This window comes from Phytophthora sojae (assembly GCF_000149755.1).
Source record: "Phytophthora sojae unplaced genomic scaffold PHYSOscaffold_2, whole genome shotgun sequence".
Taxonomy (NCBI): domain Eukaryota; phylum Oomycota; class Peronosporomycetes; order Peronosporales; family Peronosporaceae; genus Phytophthora; species Phytophthora sojae.
This window is the reverse complement of record NW_009258116.1, coordinates 1,553,572-1,566,259: the sequence shown is the minus strand read 5'-3', so window position 1 is coordinate 1,566,259 and position 12,688 is coordinate 1,553,572. Positions and strand designations below refer to the sequence as shown.

The window sequence follows — 12,688 nt, the reverse complement described above, 5'->3', positions numbered from 1 at the left end:
AACCCACCTCTGCTAGGAAGCAGAAGCGCTTTTGGCGCGAGCACTGGACCGAGTCGGTCAATGCGCTGGACATCGGAGTTTCCGAGTTGGTGGACACTGAGTGTGTCGAGAACGAGCGTTCCGAGCGTGGCTCGCGGACGGCAGGTGGAGCCGCACGAATTCCGCTGAGCGGGTGTGCGCCTGGGGGCGACGCCCTGCTGTATTCAAGTCAAGACAAGGTCGGCATGAAGCCGAGGAGCCATGGGCGCGGCCCGGCTGTTGAAGGATGTGGAGCGGCGCTAATTCCGCTGAGCGGGCGTGCGTCTGAGGGCGACGCCCTGCTGCGTGCCGGTGAAGGCGCGGTCGACAGGAAGTCGAGTGATGATGGGCGTTGCCCGGATCAAGGATGTGGAACGGCACTAATTCCGCTGAGCAGGCGTGCGTCTGAGGGCGACGCCCTGCTGCGTGCCAGCGACGGCGCGGTCGGCATGATGCCGAAGAACAAGGGGCTTTGCCCGGATGAAGATCGTGGAGTGGCACGTAATCCACTGAGTGGAGGCTGCGGATCGTGCAGCTCTTCGCCGAGTGTCGGTAAAGACACTGGAGCTCCCCCGGAGCTGAACGAGGTGGTGACACCTGGCGTCAAGACGCACGCGAAATCCCGGAGCTCTTCAGGGCGGACGGTGTCCATGAAGAGGAGGCAGCGCCACAAAGCGCTGGCTGCGAGACGCAAGGCGTCTGCGATCTCACGAGTCGAGAAGGGCGTGTCGAGCGGCGAGGCTCCACGCGAGAGCGAGTAGCTCTATACACTCGTGAATGGAGTGACGGGCGACGTCGACGGAGGTATCAACCTCGACGACTTGCCCTCACTGTCTGCTCTCCTGGAGCTGGACGAGATGTCCTTGGCCGAGTTCGGCGAAGCCTTGAAGGCTGGAGACTTGGCCGAGGTAGCGGTCATACGACCCGAAGAAGAGTTGAATTCGTCCTCGCTTCTGGATGAAGCTGTCCTGGAAGACACCAAGAAGGCGCTGAATGCGCGGAGCGGATCGGCGATCCTGAAGGACCCGTCGGACCCCTTGTATCAAGTGGTAAAGGATTACCAGGACGTGGTCTCGAAGGAGCCGCCCTCGGGGCTATCTCCGGATCGAGGTGTTCGACACGAAATCGATCTCGTTCCGGGAACGAAGTACTGCGTGACGAGGCAGTGGCCCTTGCCGACGGAGCAGTGTGACGTCATTGACGCGTTCTTCCGTGCGAAGCACGAGGCGGGTATGGTGCGTGGGAGTAAGTCTCCACACTCTACGCCGATGTTCTGTGTCAGAAAGCCGAGTGGCAAGTGGCGTATCGTGCATGCTTTCAACAAGCTGAATGCCGCTACCATCCCGGCGCAGACGCCGATTCCTCGGAAGGATGTTCTTCAGAACAAGATGACAGGATGTACGATGTACAGTGCGCTCGACTTGGTCGATGGATATTACCAATTGCTCATGAGGACGAGCGACATTCCTCTCACCACGGTGAGTACTCCGAGCGGCATGCTCTGGGAGTGGTTGGTGATGCCCCAAGGGTTTTCGAACGCGCCGGCGACGTTTAATCGTCTTGTGACGCAGCTCTTCAGGCCCCATCGGGCGTACGCGCAAACGTACTTCGATGACATTTTTGTCCACAGTCGTGCGGAGCACGGAAAGACTGATATGGAGAACCATGTCGAGCACCTGCGTGCTGTGCTCGAATGCATGCGTCAAAACAAGTTGTACGCCAACATTGACAAATGCATCTTCGGAGCGGAAGAGATCCCCTTCTTAGGGTGCTTCATCGGGAAGCGTGGCCTGAGGGCCGACCCGGTCAAGGTCAAGGCCATTATTGACTGGCCGGTTCCCAAGAACCAAAAGGATCTTCGCAAGTGGCGTGGCTTGGCCAATTACTTGCACAAGTACACCGAGAACTACGCTGAGATGGCTCGGCCACTCTCCAATCTCCTGAAGAAGGATGCGGAGTGGTGTTGGAACACCGAGCATCAAGATGCGTTCGCGGCCATTAAGGACAGTCTCCTTCATGCGCCTATTCTGGCTCTGCCAGACCCCGCTCGTCCGTTTAGTGTCGTCTGTGACGCCTCGGACTTTGCCATCGGCTGTGCACTGCTGCAAGCAGACGTCGAGGGGTGCGAGCGCGTGGTGGCGTTCGAATCTCGCCAGCTGAAGGCTGCGGAGAAGAACTATCCTGTCCATGACAAAGAGCTACTTGCGATGAAGTATGCGCTCGTCAAGTTCAGGGTGCACCTGTTGGGCTCTCAGCCGTTCGTGATTTACCCGGATCATGCGTCGTTACGCACTGCGACTCAGTCGCCTCACCTCTCGCAAAGGATGGTCCGTTGGCTGTCCTTCTTCGCGGAGTACAACTTCGACGTGAAGTACAAGCCTGGCAGTCAGAATGTCCTTGCGGACGCGCTGTCGCGCAGGCCGGATTATGAGCTGGCTCATGTAACGACCGTGACTTCGTCATTACCGGATTTGATCCGAACGGCTTATGCCAAGGACGACACCTGTGTCGCGTTGCTGAAGGCTCTGGGGAGCAAGGAGTTTCAAGACTCGGACATGGAATTGTCAGCGCGGCTGCGCGCGCGGCTACACCGCTATTCCCTCGATGGTGGTCTGTTGTTCTACAACACTGGCCCCAAGGATACGCCCCGCGTGGTCGTCCCTCATGATGAGGATCTAAAGTACCGCATCCTCTATGAGGCACACGACACGCCGCTGGCCGGCCATCTTGGTCGTGAGAAGACCTACAGCTCGGTGAGCACCCACTACTGGTGGCCGAAGCTGTACAAGTGGACGAGCACTTATGTGCGCACGTGCGAGACTTGCCAGCGAGTGAAGTCGTCACCTCATGCTGCAGCGCTGTTGGCGAGTTTGCCTGTCCCTTCGGGGTGTTGGCAATCCATGAGTATGGACTTTGTGTTTGGCCTGCCGGCGGATGCGGCGGGCAACACTGGAGTCGTGGTCTTCGTGGACCGACTGAGCAAGATGGCTCACATTGCGGCTGTGCCGGATACCATCGATGGTAAAGGTACAGCAACGCTGTTCTTGGACCGAGTGTTTTGACAACACGGACTCCCTGAGTCGATTGTCTCGGGCCGAGACCCCCGCTTCACGGGCAGCTTCTGGAGCGCGGTCTTTGCGGTGCTTGGCACCAAGCTGGACATGTCCACGGCGGACCATCCGCAGACCGATGGTCAGGCAGAGCGCGTGAATCGCGTCGTCGAGGACGTGCTCCGCAGCATTTGCGCCGAGACGCCGAAGCGCTGGAGCGCCATGCTGCCACTCGTTGAGTTCGCGTTGAACAACGCCGTGCACGCCTCGACAGGCTACACGCCGTTCTACGTGGACCGTTTGTCTCATCCCCGCGTCCCGCTGACGCCGCCACGTGGTGGCCTCGGGTTTGGTGGGGGAGAAGAAGCCGATTTAGCTGATCGGCTAGCCGATGTCAGCCCGGATACTGTTCGTAAACAGGTTGACGCTTTCTTGTCGACGCGTCTCAGTTTTTTACGACATGTGCGTGACACAATGGCTGAGAGCCAAGACAAGCAAAAGGAACATGCAGATGCCAGGGGCTGAGGCAATGTTGAAAGTTATGAGGTCGGGGACCTGGTGTTGCTTAATGCTAAGAACCTACCTACACATGCAGTGTCTGCCGTCTTCAAGACGGAGTTGAGCCCGCGCTTCATCGGACCTTTCAGGTTGTGGCCAAGAAGGGCCTTGCGTACACGCTCAATCTTCCGAAGAAGATGCGGACGCACCCCGTCTTCTACGTGGGCTTGCTCAAGCCGTACCAGGACCCGACGCAGGAGCAGATGGAGGCACCGAGGGTGACGAGGTCACAGGCGCGGAGGTCGCGGTCGTCGAGGACGCAGTCGCTTTGTCAAAGTTGGAATGCTTTTGTTGAGAACTTCAACAAGAAACCGGCGGCTTATCGCGAGCGGGTTAAGCATGCCCGTGAGCGCTTTGAGACCTTCTCGACGCGCGGGCGGCTGGAGCAGCTCCACAGATCCTCTGTGGACGCTGGTATTCCGTGCGCTGTGCCCGAAGGCCATCAGTGCACGTTGTGTCTTCCGGGTGCCGTGCGCTTGAGCGACCGCGACCTAAACGGGTACACGACTATTCGTGTACCTGCGAGTCTCAAGGATCTCCGTGCCAAGTTCCTGGCACGCGAGAAACGCGACGATCGTGGGACTTCGGGTACTATAGGTGACCACAGCGCTCGCACTACCTTCGCGTCGGCAGTGCGTGGCGAGCTTCGTACGCCCTCACCATTTCCGGAACGTCCTGCAGCAGGACGTCCCGCGGCTCCCATGTATCTTGGTGGGGCGGAAACCCTCTCCAACAATTACGATAACGAACCGGCTGCCGGTTCGTTTTCGGGGTACTATGGTTCACAATACGCTCAGCAATCCAGCGTGTTGAGCCGCGGGCGTCGCGGATCGGAGGCGGCGGTGGTGGGAACACGCCCCGGGTATGGTCAACCTGGGGTTGACCTTGGTCCGACGCTCGAGGAGCGGGCCGCTGCTGTGGAACAGCATCATAGCCGGGAGTTCGCCGCTCTGAAGCAGGAGGTGGCGATCCTGAGAGCTCAAGTCGCTCAGGGTTCGCAGACCGCGTCGGACATCTCTGTCGACGTGGGAGGTCGCGTCGCACGCTTGGCCCAGCGCGTTCACGCGCTAGAGCAGAGGTTCGCTCCCGCTGGGGCTTCCGCTTCGGGCCAGCCGAGCTAGGTGGCTCGTGCTGCCGGTATGGCTTCAGCCGTCCGACGTAAAAGGTCGGATGGAGGCGCATGCTAGATGGAATATCTAGCGTGTAGGCGTTGCCATGCCGTGCCAACACCGTGAACGGCCCGATGAAGCGCGGAGCGAGCTTGCTCGCCCCGAAGTCGGAAACTGCATGTTTAGGCAGGTTTTGAGTTGCTAACAAAACCAATGAACCCTTCTTGAATTCATTAGTTTTGCCCCTACCAACATTGTCTGCGTTCAGCTTCTGTCGGTCGACAGAAGCTGCGATAGCGTCTTGGACAAACCGAATGACGGCTTGTCTGCGCTGCACGAAGTTGATTGCGCCCGAGCTGAACTCGTTCAGCTCGTTTCTAGCAGTAGGCCCGGCCTCTGCGTTCGTCTTCGCGGTGTCTGTGCCCTGCACAGACCCGTTCTTCTTCTTTTTGCTCTTGTCGGCGTCTGTGCCCTGCACAGACGCGTGCTTCTTCTTCTTCTTGCGCGTAGTCGCGGCTAACACTGTGCAAGTATCAGCGGCATTCTGCGGCTGCTGCGTTGCAGTCGTAGATCCTCCCCCACTTAAGGAAGGAGCCACCATCCCGAGTAGACTCGGGCGGCGTGGGTGCCTTATGGCATTCACGTAGAACGGCGTATGCCCGGTCGAGGCATGCACCGAGTTGTTGATGGCGAACTCCGCCATCGGCAGACACTCGCTCCAGTGTTGGAACGAGTGCGCGTAGCTCTTAAGCACGTCTACGAGCACGCGGTTCACGCGCTCGGTCTGCCCGTCCGTCTGCGGATGGTCCGCAGTCGACATCAAAAGAAGTGTAAACACTTCTTGCCAAAGGTGTGCAGTGAAGCGCGGGTCTCGATCCGACACAATGTCTGCAGCGGGGCTGCCGTAGCTTTGCGTCAGAGGAAGCTTAACAGACTCACAGAGTCTCAGCTTAAGATAGCCCGTTCTAATACCAGAACGTACGAGTCCGTACACCTAACGGACTCCAAGAGTCAACCCTTAACTCTTAGCTGTGTGAATCTCAAACTGAATGTATTTCCCTTTATTGCGGCAAAGCCGCCTACGGTGTAAATGTATCCGGTTCACTATCTAGCATAGTGAACCCTAGTCATATGCATAATCAGTGGCTCTGAAGCCATGTACTGATTCTCCTACTGATTTAGGTTAGACAGTGTGTACCCACTTCGTAACCCTTCGGGTAACTCTCGTGTAAACCCGTTACACCCTCCCCCACCAAACCGTGGACACGGGTGTTCACGCATAACGGCCAACCACCGGGTCTTGTTCCGTCAAGCCTCCTTCTCGAACGAGTCAATCCACATCGCGTGGACTTCTCTGAGAACTTCTCGGCGCAACGCGCCCTCACATGACTTCAAGTCATAAAGCCTTTTGGTCTTTCGACCGCAGACAGCCTCTCGCGAGATCCGCCTCGGAGCCTCGCTCCTCTCGTGCTGCTGCACTGTGTGCCTCCGCACCTCCGCGAACGCCAGCGCCCGCGCGCACACCCTCGACGCCTTCCAGGCTCTCGGTGTCCGAGTACTTCGCGGCGCAACGCCTGAAGCGCAGCTCGCAGCGCACAAGCCCCAGCTCTCCTCGAGCACCAACCCGCCAGATCATGGATCCTAGGGAACTCTTTGGTGAAGAGGGCGAGGTGGACGAGTCCATGGAGGGTTCTCCGAACCGAGGAGATGCGTCCCCACTCACGCGACGCTCCCCGAGCCGCGGTGACGCTTCGCCCACAACGTCGACACGCCGTGAAGCAGGCTCGCCGGCCCCAGTTGGCTCTCCGAGCCGTCGCGATCAAGAGCGCCCCGCGTGCACGCCTCCTGTGCGCTCGCCGAGCCGGCCACCTGCAGAGCGCGCTGCGCCGTCGAGGGAGGGGCCGCGGTCACCGCTGCGAACTCCGAACCCGTTCCCTGAACGCTCTTCCGGCCTCTACGAGCTGCGCGCGCTCACTGAGCCACAGTATTCGCCACCTCGTGGTGAGGGCGTGCCCCTGGGCCCCGTCATCTCCAACCCTTTGGACGAAGCTCAGTCCGAGCAGGTTGCGGCGCAGATGGCTCCCATGCGCTCCCAGCGCCCCGAGCTGCGGCCTCTGCTGAACCCCAGCACTGCCGACTACGGCTTCCGACCTCGCGACCCCGCGGAGGCTTGTCGCCAGGCGTTCCAGCAGTCTCTCGCGCTGCACACCATTGGGCCCGCGGCCCATACTCCGGAGGAGCTCGCACTGCGTACGTCTCTGCGAGAGCGGCTCCTCACTCCACAGTCTACGACTGTCGCGGAGTATCGCGAGAGGCTGCGGCTGCAAGCCCAGCAGAAGTCCGTGCCCGCCATGCGGACGTACCCGGTGGTACTTAGCCCGGGGGAAGACTCAATTGAGTATGAAGCTCAGTTCGAGTCTTGGGCCGAGCACAGCCGAAAGCTCAGATCCATGGACGCTCTCCGAGCCAGCTTCAGTGAAGTGGATGTTCGCATTCAACGCAAGCTCCGCTTCGATTTCGCGAAGGTCCGAGCCAAGCGGAGCCTCTCGGCACTCGCCCAGCCGCAGACCCAGTTTAGCGCTGCGCGCTGCGCTCCTTCGAGCACTCCAGCCGCTCCTTCCCGCGAGGGAGTGAGCGCTGTGGCTCAGGGTCAGCCTCGGAGCCATGTGGCTGACCCAGCAGCTCCCCAGCTTATTGCCGGAGAGCGCGGGACGGCCGGCGTGCCGGCCTTGAGCCCTCGGGGCGCTGGTGATCAAGCTGATCAAAAGCGTCCACGACGTCTGGGCAGTCTTGGCGGAGGGGCACCTCAAACCCCCATGAGTTCTCGGAGTGAGGGTACCCTCGCCATTTCACCAGATACTGGTTTTGACCCCGGCACCGCCGCTTCTCCAGGAGGCGCTCCACATGGTAATGTAGATTCCCATGCTCACCGAACAGGGCCGGTGGAGGCCGCTGTGGGGTCCTTTGCGACTCAAAGTGAGCTCTTGGAGGTGCGGCAGCAGCCGGGTCGCCTTCGGAATCATATCCATGACGTCGATGCACGTCTGGTCCGGACTGCCACCGAACTCGACAAGCTCGCCGAGCGGACGCGATGGATCGAGGTGCCTCGAGCAGTCTGGGACCGCCTTGGGGCCCTGGAGGACTGGGTGCGATACTATCGCGATCGCGATGAGCAACGTGGCCGGGAGCTCGGGGAGCTACAGCGCCAGCAGGCTGTGCTTCAGGGTCAGCTCGACCTCCTGGCCCGCATGCAGGCTCCGACTGCCGCGCCTCCTGCGCCTGCGGCTCCCGCTGTGCCCGCGGCACCTCCGGCGCCGATTCTTCCGCCTGTGCCTGCGGTGCCCACGTGGGTGGTCGCGTCCTGCCTGCCACTCAGGCACTTTGCTGTGAGAAGAGTCTTCTTGCTGGAGAAGTACCGGAGCTCGTGGAAGCGCCTTTGATTCGTTAACGGATCAAAGTGCTGCTCCTCCGCCACAGCATCATCGTGGATCCCGCTGCATACGTACAGCGGAATTTCATTTGGAGGCACAGTGTTGCCCACAGGTCTGCGATCTCTGACGCAGACGGCATCCACGGATCGCGCGCTGCTCAGGCAGCGCGCGGAGAACTTGAAGACGCCACCTCACGCGGGGAGCTTAAAGCCCCAGCAGCGGAGAGCGGAGTTTCGCTCTCGCCGCGCGAACGCTTCGAGCTTGAAGCGTCCAAATCGTCTCCTTCACGAGGGCGTCTCGACCCTGCATGCGGGTCGAGACTATCGCTGTCGATAGACTCCTTGCGCTTGCTAGAAGAGGCCTCGCCCTCTTCCATCTCCACGTCGTCGTCCTCGAAGTCAACGGCATCGTTGACTACAGAAGAACCTTCGAGGACAATCTCTGGTTGAGTTGTCCCCGCCGCAGCCTTGGCAGCAAGAGCGTCACGCTTTGCTTTGAGACGCTCGCGGTACTCGGGGATAGAGAGAGTCTCTATCCCGGCGGAGGACTTCCCCTCTGTTGCAGCGTCGGTCTTCTTCTGAGGCGAGCTCATTGCGGAATGAGCTCGAGTTTTCTTTCTCCCAACGTGAAGAATTGACGAATGGTCAATTTCCTGATTGACGTGCCGTGACTCGGCGCGTCTAACCTTGAGGGAGGGATGGTGTAACAGGGTTACACGCACAAGTGGCTACAGTCACTTGTAACTCTAACAGACACGACATCTGTTAGAGGTTCGAAAGACTTTCTCGACCTTGGTGTAGACACACCAAAGGCTACATACATTTACGACCACCACGACGGGTGGTCCATAGAGACTTAGGATTCCTATTGGCTGAGAGCAGCATCTTTTAGCCAATGAGCGACATGCATAGCATTGGAATTCTGCCAACCAGTCGTTGGCAGATTCCTATCTTAGAATATTACATTTAGAGGAAGTCAGAAACATAAAACAAAAATAGCAGCTCTCATTTTAACCCAAAAACATTATTTGGATCGTTTATTTAGATTAATCTATACTCGGAGGTCCGAGTATAATTAACTCTAGTTTAAACCAAGGTACGCTTCCTCGTACACGTGCGCACACGTGTAAGCTAAAGTAGTGAGCCAAAGTAGGCCCACTACAACGCGCCACTCAATGGGTTTGCCTTGCCCTTGAGACTTCACTTGCAACGTAGCCAGGAAGGAACCTACCTCACGAACACCGGGTTTATCATCGTGAAGTGTAGCCACCACTTCACACACATCTTTTTCGCGTAATAAAGTCCGTAGGTTTGCGCCATTGTTGTACTCCTTCAAAGCATTTCTTGCCTTTTCCTTCTGTGCTGCACGGTCGAGAGGGGGGCGGCCTTGCCGTCTGACATTGCCTGACAGTCGAGCGCTTAGCCCGCGTGAACAACCTTCATTATCGGCAGCTTGGGTTGTCGAATCGACGACCTGCGTCGGTGCCTCATCGTCAGATCCGTCTTCGTCCTGCATGTTCCCTTCTTCGGCATTGTCATCGTGATGATCTTCTTGCGGGTCCTCTCCCTGGGACGCACTCCCACCCGGAGCGCCACCATCGTTCCCACCACCACCACCACTGCCTGAGCCATCGTCACCAGAGGATGGGGGCGGCAGGAGATCCGTCTTACCATGCCTCAGATTGTACCACCACTTGTCAAGGTCGCTCATTGCAGACTCGAACACTTCGTCCGGAACCTGCGCGAGCTCTCTACTGATACGGCCGAATGCCTGCTGTGCTCGGCGATGCACTTCGCCATGTGCCAGTCGCTGTTCGTCTCAATCAGTGAGTACTGGCCCGTTCCCGTATTGATCCATCGCAACCATCGTGAGAAGCTGGTAGTTATATCTACTCAGAACAAAGACACAACCTGATCGAAACCTGGTACCACGTAGCCAAAACTTGCAAACATAATACAGAGACTCACTGGTTGGTCTGATGCGTGCAGTCCATTTGAATCACTTCTGGGAATCTGTCCAGCATAGCGCGCACATGACCGCTCGTGAAGGATATCACGCCAGCCTCGCCGTGCGCGTTCTCATGCACCGAGGACACGTTTAGTGGCGACTCCAAGTTGAAATTCACGAACATCTCCACCACTGCGTCGTCGTCCGATAGCTCAATTCCTAGTCATCAATGTGACTAAAGTCAGTTTCACAGACAACTCATGTTATCACAAGAATAACTTGCCTTTCTTGTGCATCCGCGCAACCAGGTTTCGAACGTCGTCCATTGTGACGCGGTGGTTGGCGTTCTCCCGAATGTAGTTGTAGACGCTTGAAGTCCCAGCGTCGGCGTCGACTAGAGGTCAATGCCCGGCATCAGAGCAGAGCCTGCGGGAACCTGGCGAATACCTGGATAAGACCTGTAGATACCGTCGGAAATGGGGTGGTTATGGCTGTAGACTTCGCGCTTCATGACGATGCCTCACGTTCCATCTCGGCGCATGACGACTTGAGCTAGCATCGGAAACGGACAGTCCGTGCGGCGGAGCTTGTGCGACGTCCTCTTCCCAGCACGCTCCTTCCAGCCGTGTGTGCAGATGTACTTGCGCTGATCGGCTGCGACTGCTGCGGCTGCGAGGCTTCCAGCAGCTTGGCGTCGTAGACCGCGCGCCTCTCGGGGTCGCTCAGCGTCTCGTAGGCCAGCCGCAGCCGCGCGAACTGCGTCGAGTCCACGTCGCGCCGCTTCTCATCGTCCCCACCCATACCATCCACATACGAACACGCCGCATCCACAGACACGGATCACCGCATCGACTACCGCCAACAGCTTCAGCATCTGCCTCTGGTGCCCCCGCTACGTCCTCATCGCACCAGCGCCTCGTCCGCTGGTTGCTTCGTGCAGCCAAGGTCACGCGCCGCCAGACGCGCATCGCCCTTCGGCCGGCTGCAGTCGCAGGTGACGGGTCGCGAGTCGGGGCCCCAGCCGCCAAGCCCGACGGACATGATCGAGAGACCTTTCTCGAACTCAATGGACAAGCCAGCGACTCCGACATGCGAGCGGGCAGCGACCCACGCACGCATCAACCCGCAGACACGCAGAAAGACGAGCAAGGCATTCCGGAGCAAGAAAGACAAAAGTAGTCGCCCACCGTGGGGCTCGAACCCACGACCACAAGATTAAGAGTCTTGCGCTCTACCGACTGAGCTAGACGGGCTTCATATCCACTACCACACCACAAAAATACAAAATCAAACACCACGCACACCACAACCAAACACACACACGCACGCTCGCGCCACACAACCACACGCCACACATGCCTCTCGCTATCCACCCATACCATCCACATACGAACACGCCGCATCCACAGACACGGATCACCGCATCGACTACCGCCAACAGCTTCAGCATCTGCCTCTGGTGCCCCCGCTACGTCCTCATCGCACCAGCGCCTCGTCCGCTGGTTGCTTCGTGCAGCCAAGGTCACGCGCCGCCAGACGCGCATCGCCCTTCGGCCGGCCGCAGTCGCAGGTGACGGGTCGCGAGTCGGGGCCCCAGCCGCCAAGCCCGACGGACATGATCGAGAGACCTTTCTCGAACTCAATGGACAAGCCAGCGACTCCGACATGCGAGCGGGCAGCGACCCACGCACGCATCAACCCGCAGACACGCAGAAAGACGAGCAAGGCATTCCGGAGCAAGAAAGACAAAAGTAGTCGCCCACCGTGGGGCTCGAACCCACGACCACAAGATTAAGAGTCTTGCGCTCTACCGACTGAGCTAGACGGGCTTCATATCCACTACCACACCACAAAAATACAAAATCAAACACCACGCACACCACAACCAAACACACACACGCACGCTCGCGCCACACAACCACACGCCACACATGCCTCTCGCTATCCACCCATACCATCCACATACGAACACGCCGCATCCACAGACACGGATCACCGCATCGACTACCGCCAACAGCTTCAGCATCTGCCTCTGGTGCCCCCGCTACGTCCTCATCGCACCAGCGCCTCGTCCGCTGGTTGCTTCGTGCAGCCAAGGTCACGCGCCGCCAGACGCGCATCGCCCTTCGGCCGGCCGCAGTCGCAGGTGACGGGTCGCGAGTCGGGGCCCCAGCCGCCAAGCCCGACGGACATGATCGAGAGACCTTTCTCGAACTCAATGGACAAGCCAGCGACTCCGACATGCGAGCGGGCAGCGACCCACGCACGCATCAACCCGCAGACACGCAGAAAGACGAGCAAGGCATTCCGGAGCAAGAAAGACAAAAGTAGTCGCCCACCGTGGGGCTCGAACCCACGACCACAAGATTAAGAGTCTTGCGCTCTACCGACTGAGCTAGACGGGCTTCATATCCACTACCACACCACAAAAATACAAAATCAAACACCACGCACACCACAACCAAACACACACACGCACGCTCGCGCCACACAACCACACGCCACACATGCCTCTCGCTATCCACCCATACCATCCACATACGAACACGCCGCATCCATAGACACGGATCACCGC

The 12,688-nt window shown here is 58.9% G+C and overlaps 1 protein-coding gene and 3 non-coding genes across 4 annotated transcripts; all 4 read right to left on the bottom strand.

The window, feature by feature from the left end:
• Window positions 1-9,584: 9,584 nt before the first annotated feature.
• Window positions 9,585-11,154, bottom strand: PHYSODRAFT_324450 (hypothetical protein; the record flags this gene model as incomplete). The annotated part of the gene is made up of 8 exons (XM_009520215.1): window positions 9,585-9,602; window positions 9,640-9,975; window positions 10,030-10,054; window positions 10,134-10,324; window positions 10,419-10,507; window positions 10,582-10,632; window positions 10,710-10,896; window positions 11,023-11,154. The coding sequence occupies 8 exons, from the start codon at window positions 11,152-11,154 to the stop codon at window positions 9,585-9,587; spliced, it is 1,029 nt and encodes a 342-aa protein (XP_009518510.1).
• Window positions 11,155-11,293: 139 nt separating this feature from the next.
• PHYSODRAFT_t406 lies at window positions 11,294-11,366 on the bottom strand. Its single transcript has one exon. It is a non-coding gene; the product is annotated as a tRNA-Lys (tRNA).
• Window positions 11,367-11,869: 503 nt separating this feature from the next.
• Window positions 11,870-11,942, bottom strand: PHYSODRAFT_t405. The gene has a single exon. It is a non-coding gene; the product is annotated as a tRNA-Lys (tRNA).
• A 503-nt stretch (window positions 11,943-12,445) lies between these two features.
• PHYSODRAFT_t404 lies at window positions 12,446-12,518 on the bottom strand. Its single transcript has one exon. It is a non-coding gene; the product is annotated as a tRNA-Lys (tRNA).
• Between the last annotated feature and the right edge of the window lie 170 nt (window positions 12,519-12,688).